At 34.5% G+C, this 19,747-nt stretch overlaps 2 protein-coding genes across 4 annotated transcripts; one reads left to right on the top strand and one right to left on the bottom strand.

The window, feature by feature from the left end:
- The first annotated feature begins 1,040 nt into the window (after nucleotides 1-1,040).
- Nucleotides 1,041-7,095, top strand: LOC132313617 (1-acyl-sn-glycerol-3-phosphate acyltransferase 2-like). Of its 2 annotated transcripts, none has more exons than XM_059812467.1 (11): nucleotides 1,041-1,479; nucleotides 1,921-2,043; nucleotides 2,668-2,707; nucleotides 2,816-2,889; nucleotides 3,058-3,117; nucleotides 3,606-3,683; nucleotides 4,274-4,432; nucleotides 5,467-5,592; nucleotides 6,113-6,205; nucleotides 6,433-6,519; nucleotides 6,641-7,095. In XM_059812467.1, exons 1-11 carry the CDS (start codon nucleotides 1,399-1,401, stop codon nucleotides 6,881-6,883), a joined length of 1,164 nt encoding a protein of 387 aa, XP_059668450.1. In that variant the 5' UTR covers nucleotides 1,041-1,398; the 3' UTR covers nucleotides 6,884-7,095. The 2 variants fall into 2 exon arrangements, with proteins under 2 accessions (XP_059668450.1, XP_059668451.1); XM_059812468.1 differs by having other exon boundaries at nucleotides 6,798-7,095.
- On the bottom strand, nucleotides 6,797-19,181 carry LOC132313618 (target of rapamycin complex subunit LST8-1). Of its 2 annotated transcripts, none has more exons than XM_059812471.1 (11): nucleotides 18,929-19,181; nucleotides 18,640-18,760; nucleotides 13,740-13,841; nucleotides 13,510-13,622; nucleotides 13,341-13,410; nucleotides 12,140-12,217; nucleotides 11,709-11,825; nucleotides 11,520-11,614; nucleotides 11,289-11,368; nucleotides 11,120-11,179; nucleotides 6,797-7,364 (listed from the first exon to the last, which is right to left on the bottom strand). In XM_059812471.1, the coding sequence occupies exons 2-11, from the start codon at nucleotides 18,745-18,747 to the stop codon at nucleotides 7,270-7,272; spliced, it is 918 nt and encodes a 305-aa protein (XP_059668454.1). In that variant the 5' UTR covers nucleotides 18,748-18,760; nucleotides 18,929-19,181; the 3' UTR covers nucleotides 6,797-7,269. The 2 variants fall into 2 exon arrangements, with proteins under 2 accessions (XP_059668454.1, XP_059668453.1); XM_059812470.1 differs by lacking the exon at nucleotides 6,797-7,364 and adding an exon at nucleotides 7,869-8,220 and having other exon boundaries at nucleotides 18,929-19,178.
- Nucleotides 19,182-19,747: the final 566 nt, after the last annotated feature.

Consider the following 19,747-nt stretch of genomic DNA (forward strand, 5'->3'; position numbering starts at 1 on the left):
GAATCAATGTGCATTAGTCAAAAGGGTAAAATTATCTCCCATAACCTTTTTTTTTTTTTTTTTCTCTAAAAATTAAGTAGAGGGTAGATCATTATAATTTACCTTTCTCAGTTTGAAAACACCATTAACCTTTGTAGAGTGAAATTTTCATCTCCTTTCCTTGAAGTAAAAAAAAAAAAACAGGTAATTGTCATTTCCCAACAATTAAGGAAAAATAATAATAATAAGTAGAAGAAAAGGCAACTTCCTGCTTCACCTCATTAGCAAATACATCATAAATAATTTCTTCTACTACCACCTCCACCTCAAGAGTGCATCTGTAATTTTAAAATCTTCGCCTAATCCATCAATATATATATGGAAAATGTTATACTTCACCAATTTTAATTTGTGATTTTATCTTGAATTAAATAGCTGCTTATTTGTTAGTTTATTTGGCTGCTTTGTGTATTTTAAAAGTAATTTTTTAATATAAAAAAATAACAAAACTTATAATTATTGAATCCAAACTCTAATATAAACTTAAATTATTATATATATCTTCTTGGAAGATTCTTTCTATTAAGAAATATATAACATATTTTTATTCTTTTTCTGTTAAAGATAAAATTTATATTAATCACGTTAAATAATTACAATTCAATTAAACTTCTAACATAACATTTTATGTTATATGTAGTTATGGTAAAAAAAGGTATGTTATATGATAACAACACACAGGATGTCAGGGTTCGAGTCCTCTACCAAGCCTCTAGCTTCGTCGACTTATCTGATATTGCAGCCGTGGGGCAGGCTATCGTATCCCCAGTTTGGTGCTTCAAGGTAGGGCCCATAAGGGCTGTGTCTTGGGAAGTTCGGAGTTAAAATAAATAAATAAATAAATAATAAAAAATAAAATGTGGGATATTACTAACTAGTAAGATAAGAATTTGGGTTTTGTTTTTTTAAAAGTATAAATATATTAAAAATCAATCAGATTTTTATTTTTATTTTTTTAATCTCTAAGTATTATTTTTTAAATTGAAAAGGAACTAGAGACAGAAAGAATCGGACGGTGTGAAATAGTTTTGATGAGATAGGACTGTGAGAAGGCGGCCCTTTGTGCCCGTCCAAAGCCGGAAACTGCTCTCTCCGTCTACCTTGAAATTGGAGACGGCATTTAAAGCCGTTTATTGCCTGCCTGACACTCTCATCTGTATCATCATCACTAACACTTATTATTATTTATCTCTCCCCATATATATGATCATTGTGTATATACATACATATTCATATTTATAGATGATCTCAAATTTTTTTTTTTTCTTTTTGTGTATTTATATGATCTCTCTCTAGAAATCCCCCTCCATTCATTCTCTCTCTATAATTTAACTGCTTCCCAGTCCTGGGTGCTCAGCAATGGCGATTGCGGCGGCAGCTGTTATCGTCCCGGTGGGCGTTCTCTTTCTACTCTCTGGCCTCGTCATCAATCTTATTCAGGTAATCAATGTTTCCAATTCGATGTGTTTGTCTGTGTAGATTTGATTGGATGGAGCTAATTAGATCTGTTTTTTTTTTTTTTTTGGGTATTTCTAGTGAGGGTTTCGACGGGTTTCTTGGATTTTTTGAATGAATTTTGAAGTAGTTTATCTGTCCATAGAATTCTAGTTGTGTGTTGTTCTAACATTTGTTAAGTAGTTTCTTCAAGTAGAAATGATTGGTGAACTTGCATATAATTTCTAGGTGTATTTTTTTTTGGTTCATTTGAGGTCCTAACAATACACATTACCCCTCTCTCTCTTTCCCTCCCATATATCGATTTTTTTTTTTTTTTTTTTTTTTGATGTGCTTGGGAGATGGGGTGGGGTTGGGTTTGGTTGTGCTTGGAGACACATTGAATTGCTGAACTTGATGTATTGCAAACCTACCTTTCTTTTTCAGGCAATTTTCTTTGTCATTGTTAGACCATGGTCGAAAAATACATACAGAAGGATTAATAGAGTGGTGGCAGAGTTACTGTGGCTGGAGCTCGTATGGCTCATTGATTGGTGGGCGGGGGTTAAGGTGATAACTTCTCCTTAGATTATTTTATTTCATCAATTTCGTGGTATTCTAATTTTTTGATCCATGCTTGAATGCGCTTACCATTGTTCAGCATTTGGTAATTTCTTTCAATGGTAGACCAATGTGTGATCTGTTTTATTAGGAGCTCTCATTTTCTAATGCTCCATTTCTTATCTATTTCTCTTGCACTTGCTCAAATTCTTTTTCGTTTCTCTATCATTGCATCTGTTTTTCATTTTCTTTTTCTATTCTATCTTTGTCCTCTTGTTACACACACTTAGTAAGACCGTTAACCTTAATGTTTTCATTTGTAAAATTCACTTCCGAGCTAGCAAGGTTGACCTGTATGTGGGTCAAATATGGGAGTATTAAACTAAGGACCAAAGAGAAAGTTGTTCTAGTGAGCATCTAGACTTCTTTTCGTTTCTTTCCCCTTGTTTCTGTAAGCATGAGTAGGGACACTTAATTAAAAGGAATAAATTAGTACACAAACACGAAAAGAAAAGATACTATACTAAAACTTATAGTATAGCGAGAGAGACATTACTTATGATATGGGATTTTATGATTGAATGTGTGGTATGCAAGTTCTGACATTGATTATTGGAATATTTCTGGTTACAGATTAAGCTGTACACAGATTCAGAAACCTTTCAACTGATGGGTAAGGCCAAAATTTTTTTTGGTTGAGTGATTAGGTTTCCATTGAATATGAGAGGGTAAACAGTCTTCTGCAGCTTATTGTATTGGCTTATTGTGGTAAAATTTCCAGGAAAAGAACACGCACTTGTCGTGTCTAATCACAGAAGTGACATTGATTGGCTTGTCGGATGGGTTTTGGCTCAGGTGCTTATTCTACTTCTGATTTTGTTACACGTATACACATGCACAAGAGAGAGACTTGTTTACATTAGCACATATGCATAACAGTGCTCAGGTGTTCTTTTTTTTTTTTTTTTTTTTCTCTCTCCCGTTATGTGCTCTGCTTATTGATTAGCAATTTTCTTATAACAGCGATCAGGTTGCCTCGGTAGCACATTAGCTGTAATGAAGAAAACATCAAAATTTCTTCCGGTAAGAATTCTAAGTTTCTAACTTGACAAGTTCTGTTAATGTCATGTGAAGTGGATTCTTTGAATTTAAATAATTATATTTGGACTGTAGCCATATAGTTCTCAATGGAGTTCCAATTTTCTATTTTCTGTATTGTCAATTTGTGAATTTGGAATAGTGATGAGTGTCATGGAACTTGGTTATTTCTAGTTATTGGATACCATAAGGGAGGGAGATTGACTCCAAAATTTTGATAAAATAAATTAACGGTGATTGAGGGAGAGAGGGCCAGCCGGGGGTTCTCATTGGCACTAATAATTTCAACTTTGTGTTATATTGGTCTTATTTTTGGAACATTTGAGTATTTGATTTTGCGCAAGTTGTTTTCGTAATTCATATATCTTCTCATTGTACTCTTTTCTTCCTGCTTATCACTTTTTGAGCACTTGAACCTTCAAATATACATATGGAAACGTTAAGTCTTTTGACTCTTTGCCCAATATATGCAGGTTATAGGTTGGTCGATGTGGTTTTCTGAGTATCTCTTTCTTGAAAGAAGCTGGGCCAAGGATGAAAGCACATTAAAAGTATGTGTTTGTTTTACATTTGTGAAATTTATGTTAATGCGTGCTAGTATACATACATCTCACTATCTCTAATTCCCTAGTTATTTGTCTCTTGTGTTTTGCTTGTTTAGATGGTTGGTTTTTGTGATGTTGTGGCACGAATTTGGTGTCGGGTCGCGTTGAGACCTGACGACCCGTTTGTTGAGCTTTGTGTGGGCCCAAGCCCACCAAAGTTTGGGGGTTCGGGGGCTTGGCCCCGAGGAAAAAAATTGACCCGTTTTTGCTCATGGGTCGTAGACCCTAATGAGTACTCTCTTGTAGACCAATATATAAGGGCGTTTAGGGTTTGGAGTTGGTTGTGGGAGACAAGAAATTCGTACAGAATTAAGAGTGAGGGGCTGAAAAACTTGTAATATCTGATTTTACACATAGTGAAGACTTTCGCCGGATCTCTACCGTGGACGTAGGCTTTGTCAAACCACATATAAATCTGTCTGGTGTGTTTATTTTTCTGTCTAGTTTCGTAATTGTTGCTTGGTTCACTGTGTTTTCCGTAACAGTTTTGGTTCCCTAATCAATCTTATTTGAAATTTATGGGATTGTATCTGCAGTTAGGTATTCAAAGGCTTAGCGATTTCCCTCGTCCCTTTTGGTTGGCACTTTTTGTAGAGGGAACGCGCTTTACACAGGCAAAGCTTTTAGCAGCTCAAGAGTATGCTACTTCCACGGGGTTGCCTGTTCCTAGGAATGTTTTGATTCCTCGTACTAAGGTTAGAATTCTATTTCAGATTCTACTGGAATAGAATTTGATTATTATTTGCCCATAATTTCCTTTTGTTGCCTTTGAATTATGAACAACTTTATTACCACATTATGGTCTAAGAAGCATCATTTTTTATTTTGAATTACCGAATGGAAGTATGTGAACTTGTGATATTTGCACTGATTTTAGTTTGTTGCTAGACTTGAAGACTCTAACCTTCCGAGATTTATTTTATGGATTACACTTGGATTTCTTTCTTTATCTTTTCTTCTCTCTCTCTCTCCCCCTGAATGGGTGTTCTTTCGTTTTTTCTTCTCTTCTGTATATGAACTATTTTTCTCGCTAGAACTTCTTGCCAGAAAAACTGATATTTCAGAAAGCACGACATTGTTCCAGTTTAGACAACTTGAATTAGTCCTATCAGTACTTTGAAGGTTAACATTAGATTTCTATAATTTTTACTGTCATTTGAACTTAATGATTTTAGGGTGAAAGAGCAGTATATGACTAAATGAGTTTTGGTGGTGATGTCATGGTGATTGGTATTTCAGAAATTCTGTTGGGTTTCTTGAGGCCAGTTTCCATTACATGAAGTTTGACAAGAGTATCGTGGCCAATATTGGTAGTTGGGATGTTGTTCCTTCTATATTGTGTTTGATTTGGATTTATAATCAAGTTCAATAAGTCGCTTGTGTATAAGCTGCTCATCTTGGTCATCTAGGATGCAAACTAAAAGATGTAGATGGGAATGCTGTTACTCGACAGCTGCTCCTCCATTCTGTTGTCAATTGTAACTTGCGTAGTTCTTGCACTGCATGTCTTTCTCTTTTGGATTAGATTGAATTACTGACAGTGTTTGTATTAAGATGGGACTGCTGCTATTTACAGCCCACATTCCTTTATATTGTAAGATGGATAGTACTGTTAGTTGAATTGTGCAGTTCTGGCATTGCATTACTAACCAACATTTGTGCTCCAAATTTACACATACGACTTGGTTTTGGCCTGAAGAATCTTATTAAATTAATATGTTGCTTTCAGGGTTTTGTTTCTGCAGTGAGTCATATGCGCTCCTTTGTTCCAGCCATTTATGATGTAACAGTTGTTATTCCTAAAAGTTCACCTGCACCTACAATGCTAAGACTCTTCAAGGGGCAGTCATCTGTGGTAAGCTTATAGAACCTGAACTCTAAATGGTTGACAAGTAGTTTGCATGTATGATATCACTTAAAAGTGATTTGCAGTTATCTTTGTGCTTGTTTCTTGTCTTCAAATCATCAAGGTTATTATGTGACGCAATTACGTAGTTTGTCGTTGAAAATAACAGAAAATTAGATGAGTTCTCATGCATAAAACATGGCACAAGCTACCTATCACAAGAATAATAAATAAATGTGCGCATAGCTGCTACTTCAGAGTCTGGGGTTTCCTATCTGTTTTCTAGATATTTCTTTTGGGTTGTTGCTTAGTGCACTGGTAAAATATTTGGGCTTTTTTTTTTTTTTTTGGTAAGTAATAATTCCAAAGGTTAGGTTTGTATCTAGTCCACCGCTCCTAAAACCTTCAAAGACTGGTGTGGCGGGAACCACACCGAGTAATGACTTTTTTCCCCCTTCATGTAGTATCGGATTTTGTCTGGTGGAAGTGAATAGCATTTGGATGTGTTAATGATATACTTGTTTTGCAGGTGCATGTGCACCTCAAGCGGCATTTGATGAAGGATTTGCCTGAAACAGATGATACTGTTGCACAATGGTGTAGGGATGTATTTTTGGCCAAGGTGCACATTTTTCTTTCTTGTCATTAACTTGTATATAGTTAGCTGAATGCTCAGCATTCAACTCTGTTGTGTTCTTTTGCCTTCATTTGGTTAGAATGGTATTTTGAGCTAGAAGATATACACACAAGTATATGCATACATTATGAACTTTACACTGTTTTAGATTCTTGATTTCTAAAGTATGAATAATTTATCTGGTTGCATTCAACATAATGGTTCTCTACCAGGATAAATTATTGGACAAGCATATAGCCGAGGACACCTTCAGCAACCAAGAATTGCAAGACACCGGCCGGCCAGTAAAGTCTTTTTTGGTAGGGTCTTTTGTTCTCTTAAATTAGCCATACCAGCAAAAACTTTTGCCCCTCCTTCCCCCACCCCACTTTTTTGGGATTGCCAACTCTTGAACAAAATGCCGACTTATTTGCAATACAGGTCGTTATCTCTTGGCTTTGCCTACTTATTTTTGGAGCTTTAAAACTCTTCCAATGGTTTTCGCTTCTATCTTCATGGAAGGGTCTCACATTCTCAGCAATTGGCTTGGCCATTGTTACGGTACTTATGCAAATATTGATTCAATTTTCTCAATCAGAACACTCGACCCCTGCTAAAGTTGCCCCAGCAAAGCCCAAGGAAGGGGTAGAACCTTCAGGAATGGGACAAGATAAGCAGCAGTAGATGACATTCTTGTTTTGCAAATCTTTCATGGTATTGGCCTCTTCATCTATAGTTTTCATTTTGTAAACTACTTGCATTCGTCTTGCTTACCCTTGTTTTATTGAATAGGAAAAAATTTCCAGTTGTAAATTTTTGTACCAATTGACAGATTGTATGCAATATCAATTTATCACTTGTTGATCAATTATGTTATTTATTTTTATTTTGCAAAATTTTCATGTTCAACTGCCCTGAGTTGTAAATTTTTGTACCTGATGATATACCTAAAGAAAACTTCTTTCCGACTAGCAAAATATGGAAACCGTATCGTGTCAGGTTAAAAATAAAGACGAATGGAAAAGAAAAATCAAGTCCTTCAAAAAGAGATTCCGGGGTGATCTTGATGATCATATGTTGGATGCGAGACTCGTGTCGAAATTCTCGGATAATATACGGGAAGAAGAAATGAAGATTCCAGGACCTATGCTTGATCTTGATATACCTGAAGAAAATTTGGATTCCAGGATTTATTGACTTGGTAAAAGAAGTATAATTAATTAATTTGATACTGATGCGTTTCTTGTGTTATTTAACAAGGTCAGATTAATACCACTTTCAGGAGCTTATGATGAAGATAAGTTCAACCGAAAAAAATAAAATAAAAATCTAGCCACATTTCTTCCTCCTTTCCTTTTCAGCTGCTTTAGTTTATGGCCTATTCAATTTTGTTGACATGTCTATTAAATAATCCATAGGTGTGATTATCCTAAATAAAAATCTCAACACTACTCGCAACTTAACAACACATATTTGTTGTTACCATCTCAAACAGATCAAGGGAGGAACAGTTTCTCCTCGCCACTAGAAGGTTTTATGGAGATTTATTCTTGACCGTCATAAATCCAAGAAGCTAGGGCTGGGAGAAGAGCTCTTAGGGTTTCTTGCGCAGTTCACTTTGCTGATGCAATATAATTTGCAAAAAGAAAAAATATATGAGAACCGCCTATTCTCAAAATCTGTTTCTCTGTGAAGCTATTTAAATGTAAGCATATATACACTGAAAATCTGATGCTTGGCCAAGCATCCAAAAAGCTAAAGATTGGGAACCCCAAGCAGCACTCTTAAACGGCTAAGAACCATAAAAGTTGTACAATTTCAGCAACTCTACCAAACATTTTGTTAGTATCAGAGACAACTCAACTCAGACAAAAGAAAAGCCTAATTCCGGGTTCAGCATTGAGAGGGTTCAGCTCCGTCATGGAGAGCACAGCAAATTGTTGCTTTATGATGCCCTTGATATACTCTAATATCTTTGCCAGTTGACATGGACCAAAGTCTTGCTGTTGTATCAGATGAAGCTACACAGATAAAAAGTTGCAGATACATAACATGCAGTAGATGGGGAAGTTTTCAGTACGAGACAAATTAAAACTGAGCTTCAAATCTGAAGTAGTTCTTGAGTGCGGTGACTAGAAGCAAGGCATGTCTTTTTTTTTTTTGAAAAGTAAAAGTAAGGCATGTCTTCAACCTAACGTAAGCCGCATTTCATAAATTAAAAAGAAAAAGATTCAAGTTATCCAGAACTTCGAACCACCTGATTTTTTCAATATATCAGCACACTTTTTCTAAAGCATGTAGAAACATGGTGAAATCAGATGGTATAGAGCATCAAATTACAATGAGTACTTTCATGATCTGTCCAGAAATGCGATTAGATGGTCAGAAGATATGACATCATCCTAATATTCAACCACCGAGATTAATCACTGAGATGTATTAGGTACGAAATGTGCATGTGTGTGTGTGTGTGTATTTATTTATTTTCTTTCTGACTAGTAAAAAACACATAATAACATAATTACGACTAAACTACAACCCTTAATAAAGAGGAAAACAGAACATAAATCGAGTGGGTGGATGGAATAAAACGAGAAACTTTTTAAAGTTGCGTTGTAGCCTGGACCCAATAAATATATCATGATTTTGTATTACCAGGCTATAATGAACAAGGTGCTTATTATGGTGAAAATTACCATTTCAACTTTTCCTATAATTCTATAGTCATATATGTTGAAAATAAACTTGATTTTAGAATTTTAGTTGTAATTAGTATTTTCAAGTATTTGGTATACATGATGCATGTGTGCATTTCATGTTAGTGGGGTAGTAAATGGTTTTGATGGAGAAGGTTATGTAAGACTAAAAGGTATGGGAATTAAGTCTCATAAATACTATGTTAGTGGGAGTTATGCTACTAATGGTTATGTTAGTGGGAATAATGGATGTAATTAGGCCTTTAAATGTCATGATTATGCATACATATGTGAGGCCTATATAATCATGTACTTTAGTCATTTTAGAATATGAATTGGAGGTGGAATAAAAATAATTTTCCAAGTATTCCTCCATATCATTCTCTTCCAAATATTATAGTGTTGTGTGTGTATCTACGCCACTATTTCCAACAAAGTGGCATAAGAGTAAAGTCAGAAAGTGGTATCAGAGCAAAAGCCAACAAAGTGGTATCAGAGCTAGGTTTCAACATATCAGAGCCAGATTTCATATTCAGAGCCTAGACGATCCTGAAGGCCTGACGAAGTTGATCCTAAAAGGTTCAACATTTGAGAAAAACATGTTTCTCCTTGATGATGATGAAGGGGAGAAAATGTATTTTCTTAGTGAGAAGATGATGTTCTCTAATTACAGGAGAATGAGAATCATCATGACTTCATACCTCAAAGCATGTGATTTGTGGGATGTTGTTGGATTAGAGCCAAAGAATGACATGTCTAACAAGTTTCGAGAAAAGAAAGAAGAAAAGGCATTGGTAGTGTTGCAGAAAGTAATACATCAAGAAATTTAGGGATATTTTGGAGAGTCCAAAACTCCAAGTTGTGTTTGGAAGATGATCGAGACCATCGTTTCCAATCATAGAAGTGAATCACGACCCATGGAGTACTGGGTACAATGCATTGAGGATGATGAGTTTACGAAGGCTGATTATGAAAGTCTTGAGGAGAAATTTGTGGAAAATGAAGAGGCGTACAACACAAATGAAGTTGAAGAAATTGAAGATTCAAAAGTTAAAGGCCAGAGTGAAATAGAGAATAAGGAAGAGATAAAGAAAGGTGTTAAAGAAGAGATTGAAAAAGTGGATGAGATTGAAGTGAAAAGAGAAATTAAAGAAGAAGAAAGTGCTAAAGAAGAGGCAAAAGTTAATGAAATTGGTGAGTTAACAGTTTCAGGTATGGTTCCAAATTCCAATTTCAAAGAAGTTAGATATAACTTATTTGATAAAATTTTGATTTTTTCATATTCATCTCAATTGGAAAGCAAAATCAAATATTATGATAATTGTGTTCATATTGTGGAGAATGATGAACTTTTGGAGAAAGTTATTCTAACGAAGTATGAGATTGAAGCTCAAGATGATAATAATTTCTCAAATTATTTTTTGAAAAATGGTTTGGAGAGTTTTGTAATTGACACAGGTTGGGTGAATATGGAGTTATTTTTTGACTCTAAAGAAGAAACATATGTGAAGTTGAAGAGTCATAAAAGATTCAAGAAGAAAAAAGATAGATGGTGCGTTTATATAAAGAGGATGATATATGATTATGTAAAGACATCAAACAAGCATTTGAAGATTTTTCACAAGCCATACACATCAATGGAAATGGCCAAGAAGATTGTTGCAATTGAAGGAGGTGGAAATCAAGACAAAGTAACAAACTTTTGATCGAGCCCCCAAGATCAATAAGAAGTTTACTTTCAAGTTACAAAATCAAGTTTAAAGGGGGGTGTTGAAAATAAACTTGATTTTAGAATTTTAGTTGTAATTATATTTTCAAGTATTTGGTATACATGATGCATGTGTGCATTTCATGTTAGTGGGGTAGTAAATGGTCTTGATGGAGAAGGTTATGTAAGACTAAGAGGTATGGGAATTAAGTCTCCTAAATATTATGTTAGTGGGAGTTATGCTACTAATGGTTATGTTAGTGGGAATAATAGATGTAATTAGGCCTTTCAATGTCATGGTTATGCATACATATGTGAGGCCTATATAATCATGTACTTTAGTCATTTTAGAATATGAATTAGAAGTGGAATAAAAATAATTTTCCAAGTATTCCTCCATATCATTCTCTTCCAAATATTATAGTGTTGTATGTGTATCTACGCCACTATTTCCAACAAAGTGGTATTAGAGTAAAGTCAGAAAGTGGTATCAGAGCAAAAGCCAACAATATATACCTGTGATGAGATAGGCACCATCTACAGAGAAAACACAGTCCCAAACCCAGCGTTGATGTCCTGGAAATACACCAATAAGATTGATATTACAAATAGCTTGATGATGAACATCTGTTTTCCGAAAGTAAGCAAAACAAAATTACCTTTCAAATGAAGTTATTATACGTACCTATTAGAGTTTTCTCTAAGGTGAAACCATCTACATTCCATATCTTGACAGTTTGGTCAGAAGATGCGGTGGCCAGATATCTAGAAAACACAAATTTGAAAGAAATATTTCAAAACGTCTTAATATACTAAAGAGTACTGGCGAATGATGGAAGTTTACATTGAAAAAAACAAAATAAAATTTGATGCTGAATTTTTTTTAGAGAATTAAGTAATTCTATGGAAATCTAACCGGCGGGGGTCACAGAACTCGGGTGAAAGTAGACATTTAAGGATGTATCCATCATGTGCCTGTAGCTTATGAAGTGGCTCAAAATTGGTCATAGTCTGCAAGAGAACACATATTAGGTTTCAATGACATTTTATTAACTCAGTTGCAAAGTTAAAATAACATAAAAATCAATGTCCATGACATAATTACCTGGTTTCCTCGCAACAAGCGCCAAACATAACATGTTCCGCGGTTGTTTGCGGCGACAACCAAGCTCCCATCCCACATTACTGTTAAAGACCTTACAGCTGTATCTACTTCAGGCACCTGGGTTTACGCCATGGTCAAGACAAAGATGACACATCTAATTTTTTCTTTCTTAGAGAGAGAGAGTCCATAAATGGAACAGCAAATAGGAAGCCAGAGCTTTTCAATGCACACAATTCATTCAAGAAGCCTGTGCTTTACACCCATTGATTGAATGACACCAATTCAATGCATGGTCACTTTTACAAAATTTTCAAATTGCAACAAAGTCTTCCACTATAACCAAGCATGTAAGTTAACTAGTGAAAACCACTCACAAAAATACTTAAAATGGAAATGATAACTCTGTAAGAATGCAGAATCTCAGTACATACCAACTCACAGCTGCATGAATTTGCTGTCAAATCCCACACACGAATATTGCCATTTTGGTCCCCAGATATCAATTCGCTCTGCAAAACCAAAAACGTACAGTGATAAAAATGCATTTACCAACAACCTAAAGCAGCATGGTATGAAATTTAGGTGTATTGAACAAACAGTGAAAGAAAATTTCACATGAAAAAGGCTAAATCACACTACCTCCCCTGGCCACCCCGTTGATTAAGAAATTACAGAGCCTCTCCTGTCAGACATTACTGTTGGACGATGTTAAGAGGAATTGTGATTTTAATTTTTTTGCCCTTAACGGTTAGGATATTATTTTAGTTGAAAATTGTTGGAGTAAAAGTGAAAAGACAAGAACAAATCTGGTATTTTGTAATTTAATTTTACTGACATAAGCAGAATCCATCCTTTAACTCTGTGGACCGTTAACATGGGGGAAGAATATGTTAAAAATTACTAAGCCCGAGGGAGGTCAATGTAATTTTTTAATCAATAGGGGAGGTAAGGTATAGGTGAGTGTAATTTACCAAAAATAAAATCCCATTGCAATAGGCCTACAAGGCATTTGTTAGCATTTGTCAAAGCTCAAGAACTTCAAATTCAGATAATAAATTTGGTCATTGCATGATTAACCAGAACATTTCACTCAGCCAGTTTACTTGAATATGGGCACTGATCGACAAAAACAGGCACAATTTGCTTCCAAAAAGCAGTTCCATGAAGATACTGACTGCTAGAGAAAGCACAAATAGTGACAGCTGCTTCAAAATTGAATCACATCAGTGCCATTTCGTTTTCTTCCAACCACTCAGAGAACATGTTAACCCACACACTTTTTCCATATATATTTTTTGGTTGGTACACTTTTCCATATTTACCTAAAACAGTTCTGAACTGTACCAAGATATACAAATCCCAGTTTAAATATACAAGAACACAAGTTGGCACGAACCAAATACAAGAAGCTTATTAATTCAGTATGAATTTTAATTGCAAATGAAATTCCAATTTAGCCCTCAGAAAATAAAAGAACCTTGAGAACTTCCAAAAACCAGTCCAATTTTAAGTTATTTAATGATAAGATTTCAAGTTTTCATTTATTTTCTGACGCCTTTCTGGTAATCAAAAAACTCTTTCTACAATTTTAGAAGGAAGATACATGCATTAAATATATATATATAGCCTAACCTGATTTGGGTGTAAGACAACCGTGTTAACAGCTGCACGGCTTTCATATTCCCTCTGACAACCTGGAGCCCTAATCTCATTCAAAAAGATAGATCTAAATTTACATCCACTAAGGGCATAAAAATAAAACAAAACACGACCATAGATTTGCATGTGATCTTTAATATACCTCAAATCCCAAATCTTTATTGTGCCATCTTCAGAACCTGAATACATCCAATTTCCATCACACTGAAACCCCACTGCCATAACATTGTTAGTATGTGAATCGTAGCTCATAACCTGCCATAGGGATAAAGATAAGATTTTAATCAGCTGATGGAAGATTGAATATAATACCCATAAATGTTTAAAAATTGAAAAAATGTAATACAAAACAAGAAGGTGGTAGTGATATACAGGCTGAGGGCTGTTTGAATTAACATCAAATAATCGAATGTGAGGATTTCCCGCAGCAGCCAGGTACCCTTTGTCTGGGGTTATTTCAAGCCGATTAACTTGCTGTAAGCATAAAATGGTGAATCAGATTCAACAAAGACAAACTGAAAACCTCATATGATTCATCAATTTATATTACTCTTAAACAGAAATATAGTTAGAACTTAGAAACTTTTGTGTCTCTGCTTAATGAAATCCCCGGAACTCACAAAAAGTTACCAAACTAAAAATTCTGGAATTGACTCGACAACTAAGTTTCAAGAAAAAATACTTCTCCATGACACTGAAATACAGATGCTAAACATGAAATGGGATATAATCATAAGTAATTATGATTAGTGTATTTAATATTTAGAACAACTCTGCTTGTATCGTGGCTTAGAGCCTTATGTTTGCGTAATTGATCCTATCAATATATCCTTAAATAGAGAAGAATGGCGAGAAAAACTACTCATAACCAACCCAAGTAGTTAGGAAAAGGATTTGCAGGAAAAGGATTTAACATTTAGTGTTTCAGTACAAGATTTTGAGGTATATGTTATGAAAACAAGTGCGTCAGGCACACGAAAAAAGTTTGAGCAAATTTCATCAATTATTTTTATTAAATTTTTTTTTTTCTTGAGGGAAATAGACTTTATAAATCAGGTAGTAGCAGTAGGAGCAGGTTTGGTGGTGGTGTTGGCACTGATATTACAATAATTGTTGTGTGAGCAGCTGAATGGCAGGGTAACAATGGCGGAAATGGTCATGCAGTCAGCTCAATTGAACTGCTGTAGATAAGCCCACTTACAAAACCATAGTGTCACAGTAGGTTCTCAGGAGGTATTAAATTGTATGGGTCACAACTAAGAAGAAATCCAAGAAATAAACATTATGATTTTTTTTCCTCCCACATTTAACCAATTTGGAGCTTCAAGGAAAAAGGTTTCAAATTAAAAGCAATGTAAAGTAATGATCCTTTATAGAAAGTTAATATTTTGTATTAATGATCCTTTATAGAAAGTTAATATTTTGTATAACTTCTTTCCTTTCCTTTCTTTTCCTCATTTTGCTTTTTTATTAAGGGGTTTCCATAACACTCTTATAGTTAGTTTAAAATATAGCATATCCAACACTCAGGCTTCAACTGCAATTGGAAAATCAAACAAACATTTATTGGAAAATAGTAAATGACTATGAATTTAAGTATATGTCATATCCATGGCTATTAAAATCCCAATCTTAGTTTTATGAGTCTCAGATCTTATAGTCCAAAAAGAACTGAATCAATCTGAATCCAGCAGGGCAGAATCCCAGTGAATTTTCTAGAAGATCCAGGAATTGTGAGTCTATAAATTCTATTGTAGAGCCTCATAACATAAATGCTTATGTGGCTTTTGATAAGTTGGGGCTGAGCCCAAGTGAAACTATAAAACAAAGATCGAGACCCACTAAATATTCTGACTAAGACATATATGTTAAAATCATTTCCTTGTTTGATGTTGTTTCCTTCCTTCTTTTGGTTAGTTACTCTCTTCAAGTCATCAACTTTGATCTAAAAAGGAAAACCCAATGCATGAGGCTCTCTTGCCAAAGGAGGTCATGTAAGTTTTGCTTCAAACAAATCAATCCCTTATCCATGCAAGTCTTAGTGATAACTTCTCCTTTTTTTCACCTACATTATATACTAGTATGTTACAAAGCGTGGCTAAGATGTTTTAACAAAAGAAACTTTTTCATGTGTTGAATAATTTCTTGTAACGTATGATCATTGATAAAAGATTAAAAGATGATTCATGAACTTTTTCATTTGAATTTTATCCATAATGAGTGTGGTGACCTTGTGGGCGGGTGCGAGGCACTGACAGGCTTCCACACTGAGCTACAGGTGCACAATCCCACATCGCATGGGTAAGAGAAATGTGAAGTACTTATATGTGGTGGTGCTATATCCAATTGGTACGAGACATTTTGAGGTAAAACCTAAGAACAAAATCGCGCGGGCTCAGGCCCAAAACAGACAATATCATACCATGAGGTGGAGTGGTTCGTTAAAATGGTATCAAAGTTTGACTTAGCCAGCAGTGTGGCCAACGGGAACGTTGGGCCCAAGGGGGGGTGATTGTGGCGATCTTATGGGCGGGTGCAAGACACTAGCAGGCTACCCCACTGGGCGAGTTACAGGTGCATAATCCCACATCGCCTGGGTAAGGAAAATGTGAAGTACTTATATGTGGTGGTGCTATCTCCCAATTGGTACGACTTTTGGGGTAAAACTCAAGAACAAAATCGTGCGGGTTCGGATCCAAAGCGGGCAATATGATACCATGTAGTGGAGTGGTTCGTCGCAAGTCTTACGTAAATCAAACATTTTTCTTATGGTCCAAAATCGTCAGGGGGAGCTTTTGGAAGTTTAATTTTTCCATACCCTTTTTTAGAGTTTGATACTCGTTGTGTCTAGTTAAATCCATAGCATTCACAAATTACTATATTCTTGCTCCTGACCAAATATATCATGCCAATGCTCCTATATATATATATATATATATATATATATATATATATTTGATAAGTATATATATATATATATATATATTTATTTATTTGAGCTTATGCTTCTGCAATCTATTTTTAATTTGATATAATGTAGAATGGTAAGAAAATATAGTCAAACTTAAACATTTTTCCATGACATTTTTCAGAGTTTTACTTTCGTTCATGGCTTGTTTTTAAGAAATTCTCAAGATGCAAAAATATCATTATATATAGTTTTCCCTTTTATTGTAAAATCACACAATTCTTTACCTGATCTTAAAAACCCGCCCCATTTGTCTGACATATGATCCTGCAACCTTGGTTAAAAAATTTCCAATGTATGTATCTATACCATGGTTGTTAAAATCGCGATTCTGAATCGTAGAATCGTGCAATTCTGAGTCGTAGAATCGTGCGATTCTACGACTCAGCTCTTAAAATCGACTCAAATCGGATCAGAATCGCCCAATCGGTAGAATCGGGGGTAGAATCGGTAGAATCGTTAGTAGAATCGTAGAAGCGTACGATTCTACACGATTCTACCGATTCTACCAAAATGTGTGTTTGGGCGGGCCTTTATACTATTTTGTCTTTGGGCCTTATTCTTTTAGTTGTTTGGGCCAAAGCCTGGCCCAAATTTTGTATAGAAAGTTATTTTAATTTACCAAATTATATATTTAATTATTTATTCTATAAATCATAAAATACAAAACCTACTCTATTATAGAATTAGAAAATAGAAACGGGAACCCTATCTCAGAGAGGAGTGAGGACTGAGAGGAGGCGGCAGTGCAGAGGCTCATAGCGAGCAGATCGGAATCATCGGATCCATACAGCAGCTTACAGGTTCGGCCAGGTATGTTCTATATTTATTTTCTTCCTTGATCAAGAAATTTCAAGAGTTTTCTCTAATCTCTATAACCCTTCGTAGCTTGATTATTCTAGGATTGTTCTAACCTTGATTATTCCTTGTTATTCTAACCTTTTATCTACTTGTTCTTAGAAATTATTCATCATGTTCTGATAATCTTTTGCATTAATGGTTTAATTTTACTTTTAATTTTATCTTTTCCGATTTCTGTAGTTTTTGTTTTAAGTTTACCTGGCCATTTAAATTTTTATCACTATTTTTTAGAGCTTTTACTATGACTAATTGAGCTCTAGCTGAACTGCTGTGACCACTTCTATTGAAATTTATGCAATACTTGGAGTATGAACATCATCTTTAAGTTCTGGTAGATGTACTCTTATCAGTTGAATCCATATAAATGAAGACGAGTTTGCTATGTTTTAATATGTTGTCCATAAGATATGGTGTAGCAGTTGGCATGGTAATATTTTTTACTGCAAGAATTTCTTTGATGGCATCTCGCTCTCTCTCATTTTCTGGTTCAGTAAGTTTGTTCGTGTTATGTTTTATCTTTATCTGCAGTTCATGCTCTGTTTACTGTTGCTCCGTTTGTCTTTCATACTTGGAATTCCAAAAGTCCATTTCCTCTCTCTCTCAGATTTACTTTGATACTGTATCATGGAGGAATGGTAGATCTCTCCCTGGTTCTTATCTGGTTGAAGGGTTCAATGATGACTTTATGGACATGTAATTTTAGTTTCTAATTTTGGAGAGGGATGAGTTAGGATTTGAGATTTGTGGACTATGTTATTTTGTGTTACATCCTCTTTTATTTATATTCAAACTTTGGAATATTTTCTTTTACTTTTATTTATATTCGGACTTTAGAATATTACTAGGATTTGAGATTTGAAGTCATGGATATGTAATATGGTGTGTTTTGGCCTTATTGTTATATTTTACATATCTTATTGTTTAGGAAGTTAGTTTCAATTATTTTTTCACAATTTGGTAGAATTTTACGATTCACGATTCGATTCTACGGAACCCAAAACGATTCTACGTAGAATCCCGATTTTAACAACCTTGATCTATACATATATATCCAGACTAACAAATAAACAATTAACAAACTTAAACAGACTCGAGTGCGCATCATTTTGACCTTTCATTTCAAAGTAAAATGACAACAACCATCCCACGAATTTCAAAACTTCTCAATTTCTATGAGTTCTTAGCACTTGGTTTTCTTTTTTCTTTTTCCTTCTTCTTCTTTTGCTACTATAGCATTTTTCACATAGTGATTTTCATTAACAATTATATATGCCAAAACTAAGGAATGTCAAACTGAGATTATACGAGTTGATAACCACCACAAAGCAGCTATTTTCTCCTTCATCCACAATACATATACACATACATAGACACATATATATTTTTAAAATTGTGTTGACAACGATATAAAAGAACATGAAAACAAAAGATTGATTTACTAACAGATTCTGGGTACTGAATAGTTCGATAGCATCTCCCACTTTTGGCCTCCCAAAATCGGATTGTATGATCATAGCTAGCCGTTGCAAGGATCACCGATGGTTGGCTCATCTTTGATCACTACCTGAAGAATGTACACAAACACACACGTGTAAGCGTGCGTATTTATAATTTTATAAATCAAAATATTGTTTTAACCAACAATCACATTGACGAATCTGATCAAATGTTGATTGATAACAGGAGTGTCAGATAAAATGTGAATACGAAATTTGGGGGTTTAAGATTTTACCTTGATTTCTGAAATTCAGATCATTGGTGCATATTAGGGTTTTGAGCTCATGTGTTTAAGCCATGTGTTGGGTCTGCGCATGTTGAGTGGGCAACTTAGTGGCAGAAGTTAGTAGCAGCAATCAAGCCCTAATTCGAAGAAGGACGACTTGATGGGACTCAGCTAGCATTCTATCTCCTCTCACCAAATAGGTCACTCTCTCTCTATGGATATACACAAGCACAGCATCTCATACAACACAGATTCTGATACCACACTAGGGGGATCTAAGTTGATTTTTTTTTTTTTGTTTTTAAAGATAATTTAATTAATTATTATTTATTTTTATTATTAAAGAAAGAAGTTTGTGTATACATATATTATAATTAATTTATTATTTATTATTAGTTCACCACAAGTTCAACCATGATGTTACAAATGATACACATTCAAGAGTATTTATCTATCTATTTCGCAACTATCAAAAGCCATGGTTTTGGTTAATAATAATAATAAAAAATAAAAAAAAAAGCCATGGTTTCGTATATTTGATTCTATGGTTTCGTCTATTTAAACATTTGTTGTTGTATACAGTTTTATTTATTTTTGCTGACGAAATTTATTTAAAATAGATTAGATGAATCTTACTTTTCTTTTATATTTTCTATAACTTTTATCTCTTTTATTGTAGATCTACATGCACTATATCTAAAGGCAAATGTGACATATTAGAACTTTAGAAGTGACTTGTGAAGAGAATGGATTAAAGACTATATAATAAGGGCTTGCTATGAAGGTTAAAGTGGTTATGTGTGTAAGTTGGTTAGAAAAAAATTGAAA

This window comes from Cornus florida, unplaced genomic scaffold (assembly GCF_030987335.1).
Source record: "Cornus florida cultivar Cherokee Brave unplaced genomic scaffold, ASM3098733v1 CherokeeBrave_3.0.0_Hap2_Chr06, whole genome shotgun sequence".
Classification (NCBI taxonomy): Eukaryota; Viridiplantae; Streptophyta; class Magnoliopsida; order Cornales; family Cornaceae; genus Cornus; species Cornus florida.

Excerpts from the sequence above, each read along its gene's own strand:
- LOC132313617 (XM_059812467.1), top strand. The coding sequence starts at position 1,399 with ATGGCGATTGCGGCGGCAGCTGTTATCGTCCCGGTGGGCGTTCTCTTT. Across the intron at positions 5,593-6,112 it reads TCAAGGGGCAGTCATCTGTG|GTGCATGTGCACCTCAAGCG; the intron begins GTAAGCTTATAG and ends CTTGTTTTGCAG. Across the intron at positions 6,520-6,640 it reads GGCCAGTAAAGTCTTTTTTG|GTCGTTATCTCTTGGCTTTG; the intron begins GTAGGGTCTTTT and ends TTTGCAATACAG.
- LOC132313618 (XM_059812470.1), bottom strand. The coding sequence starts at position 18,747 with ATGAGCCAACCATCGGTGATCCTTGCAACGGCTAGCTATGATCATACA. Across the intron at positions 11,615-11,708 it reads GCTTGTTGCGAGGAAACCAG|ACTATGACCAATTTTGAGCC; the intron begins GTAATTATGTCA and ends GTTCTCTTGCAG. Across the intron at positions 11,369-11,519 it reads GAGTTCTGTGACCCCCGCCG|ATATCTGGCCACCGCATCTT; the intron begins GTTAGATTTCCA and ends TGTGTTTTCTAG.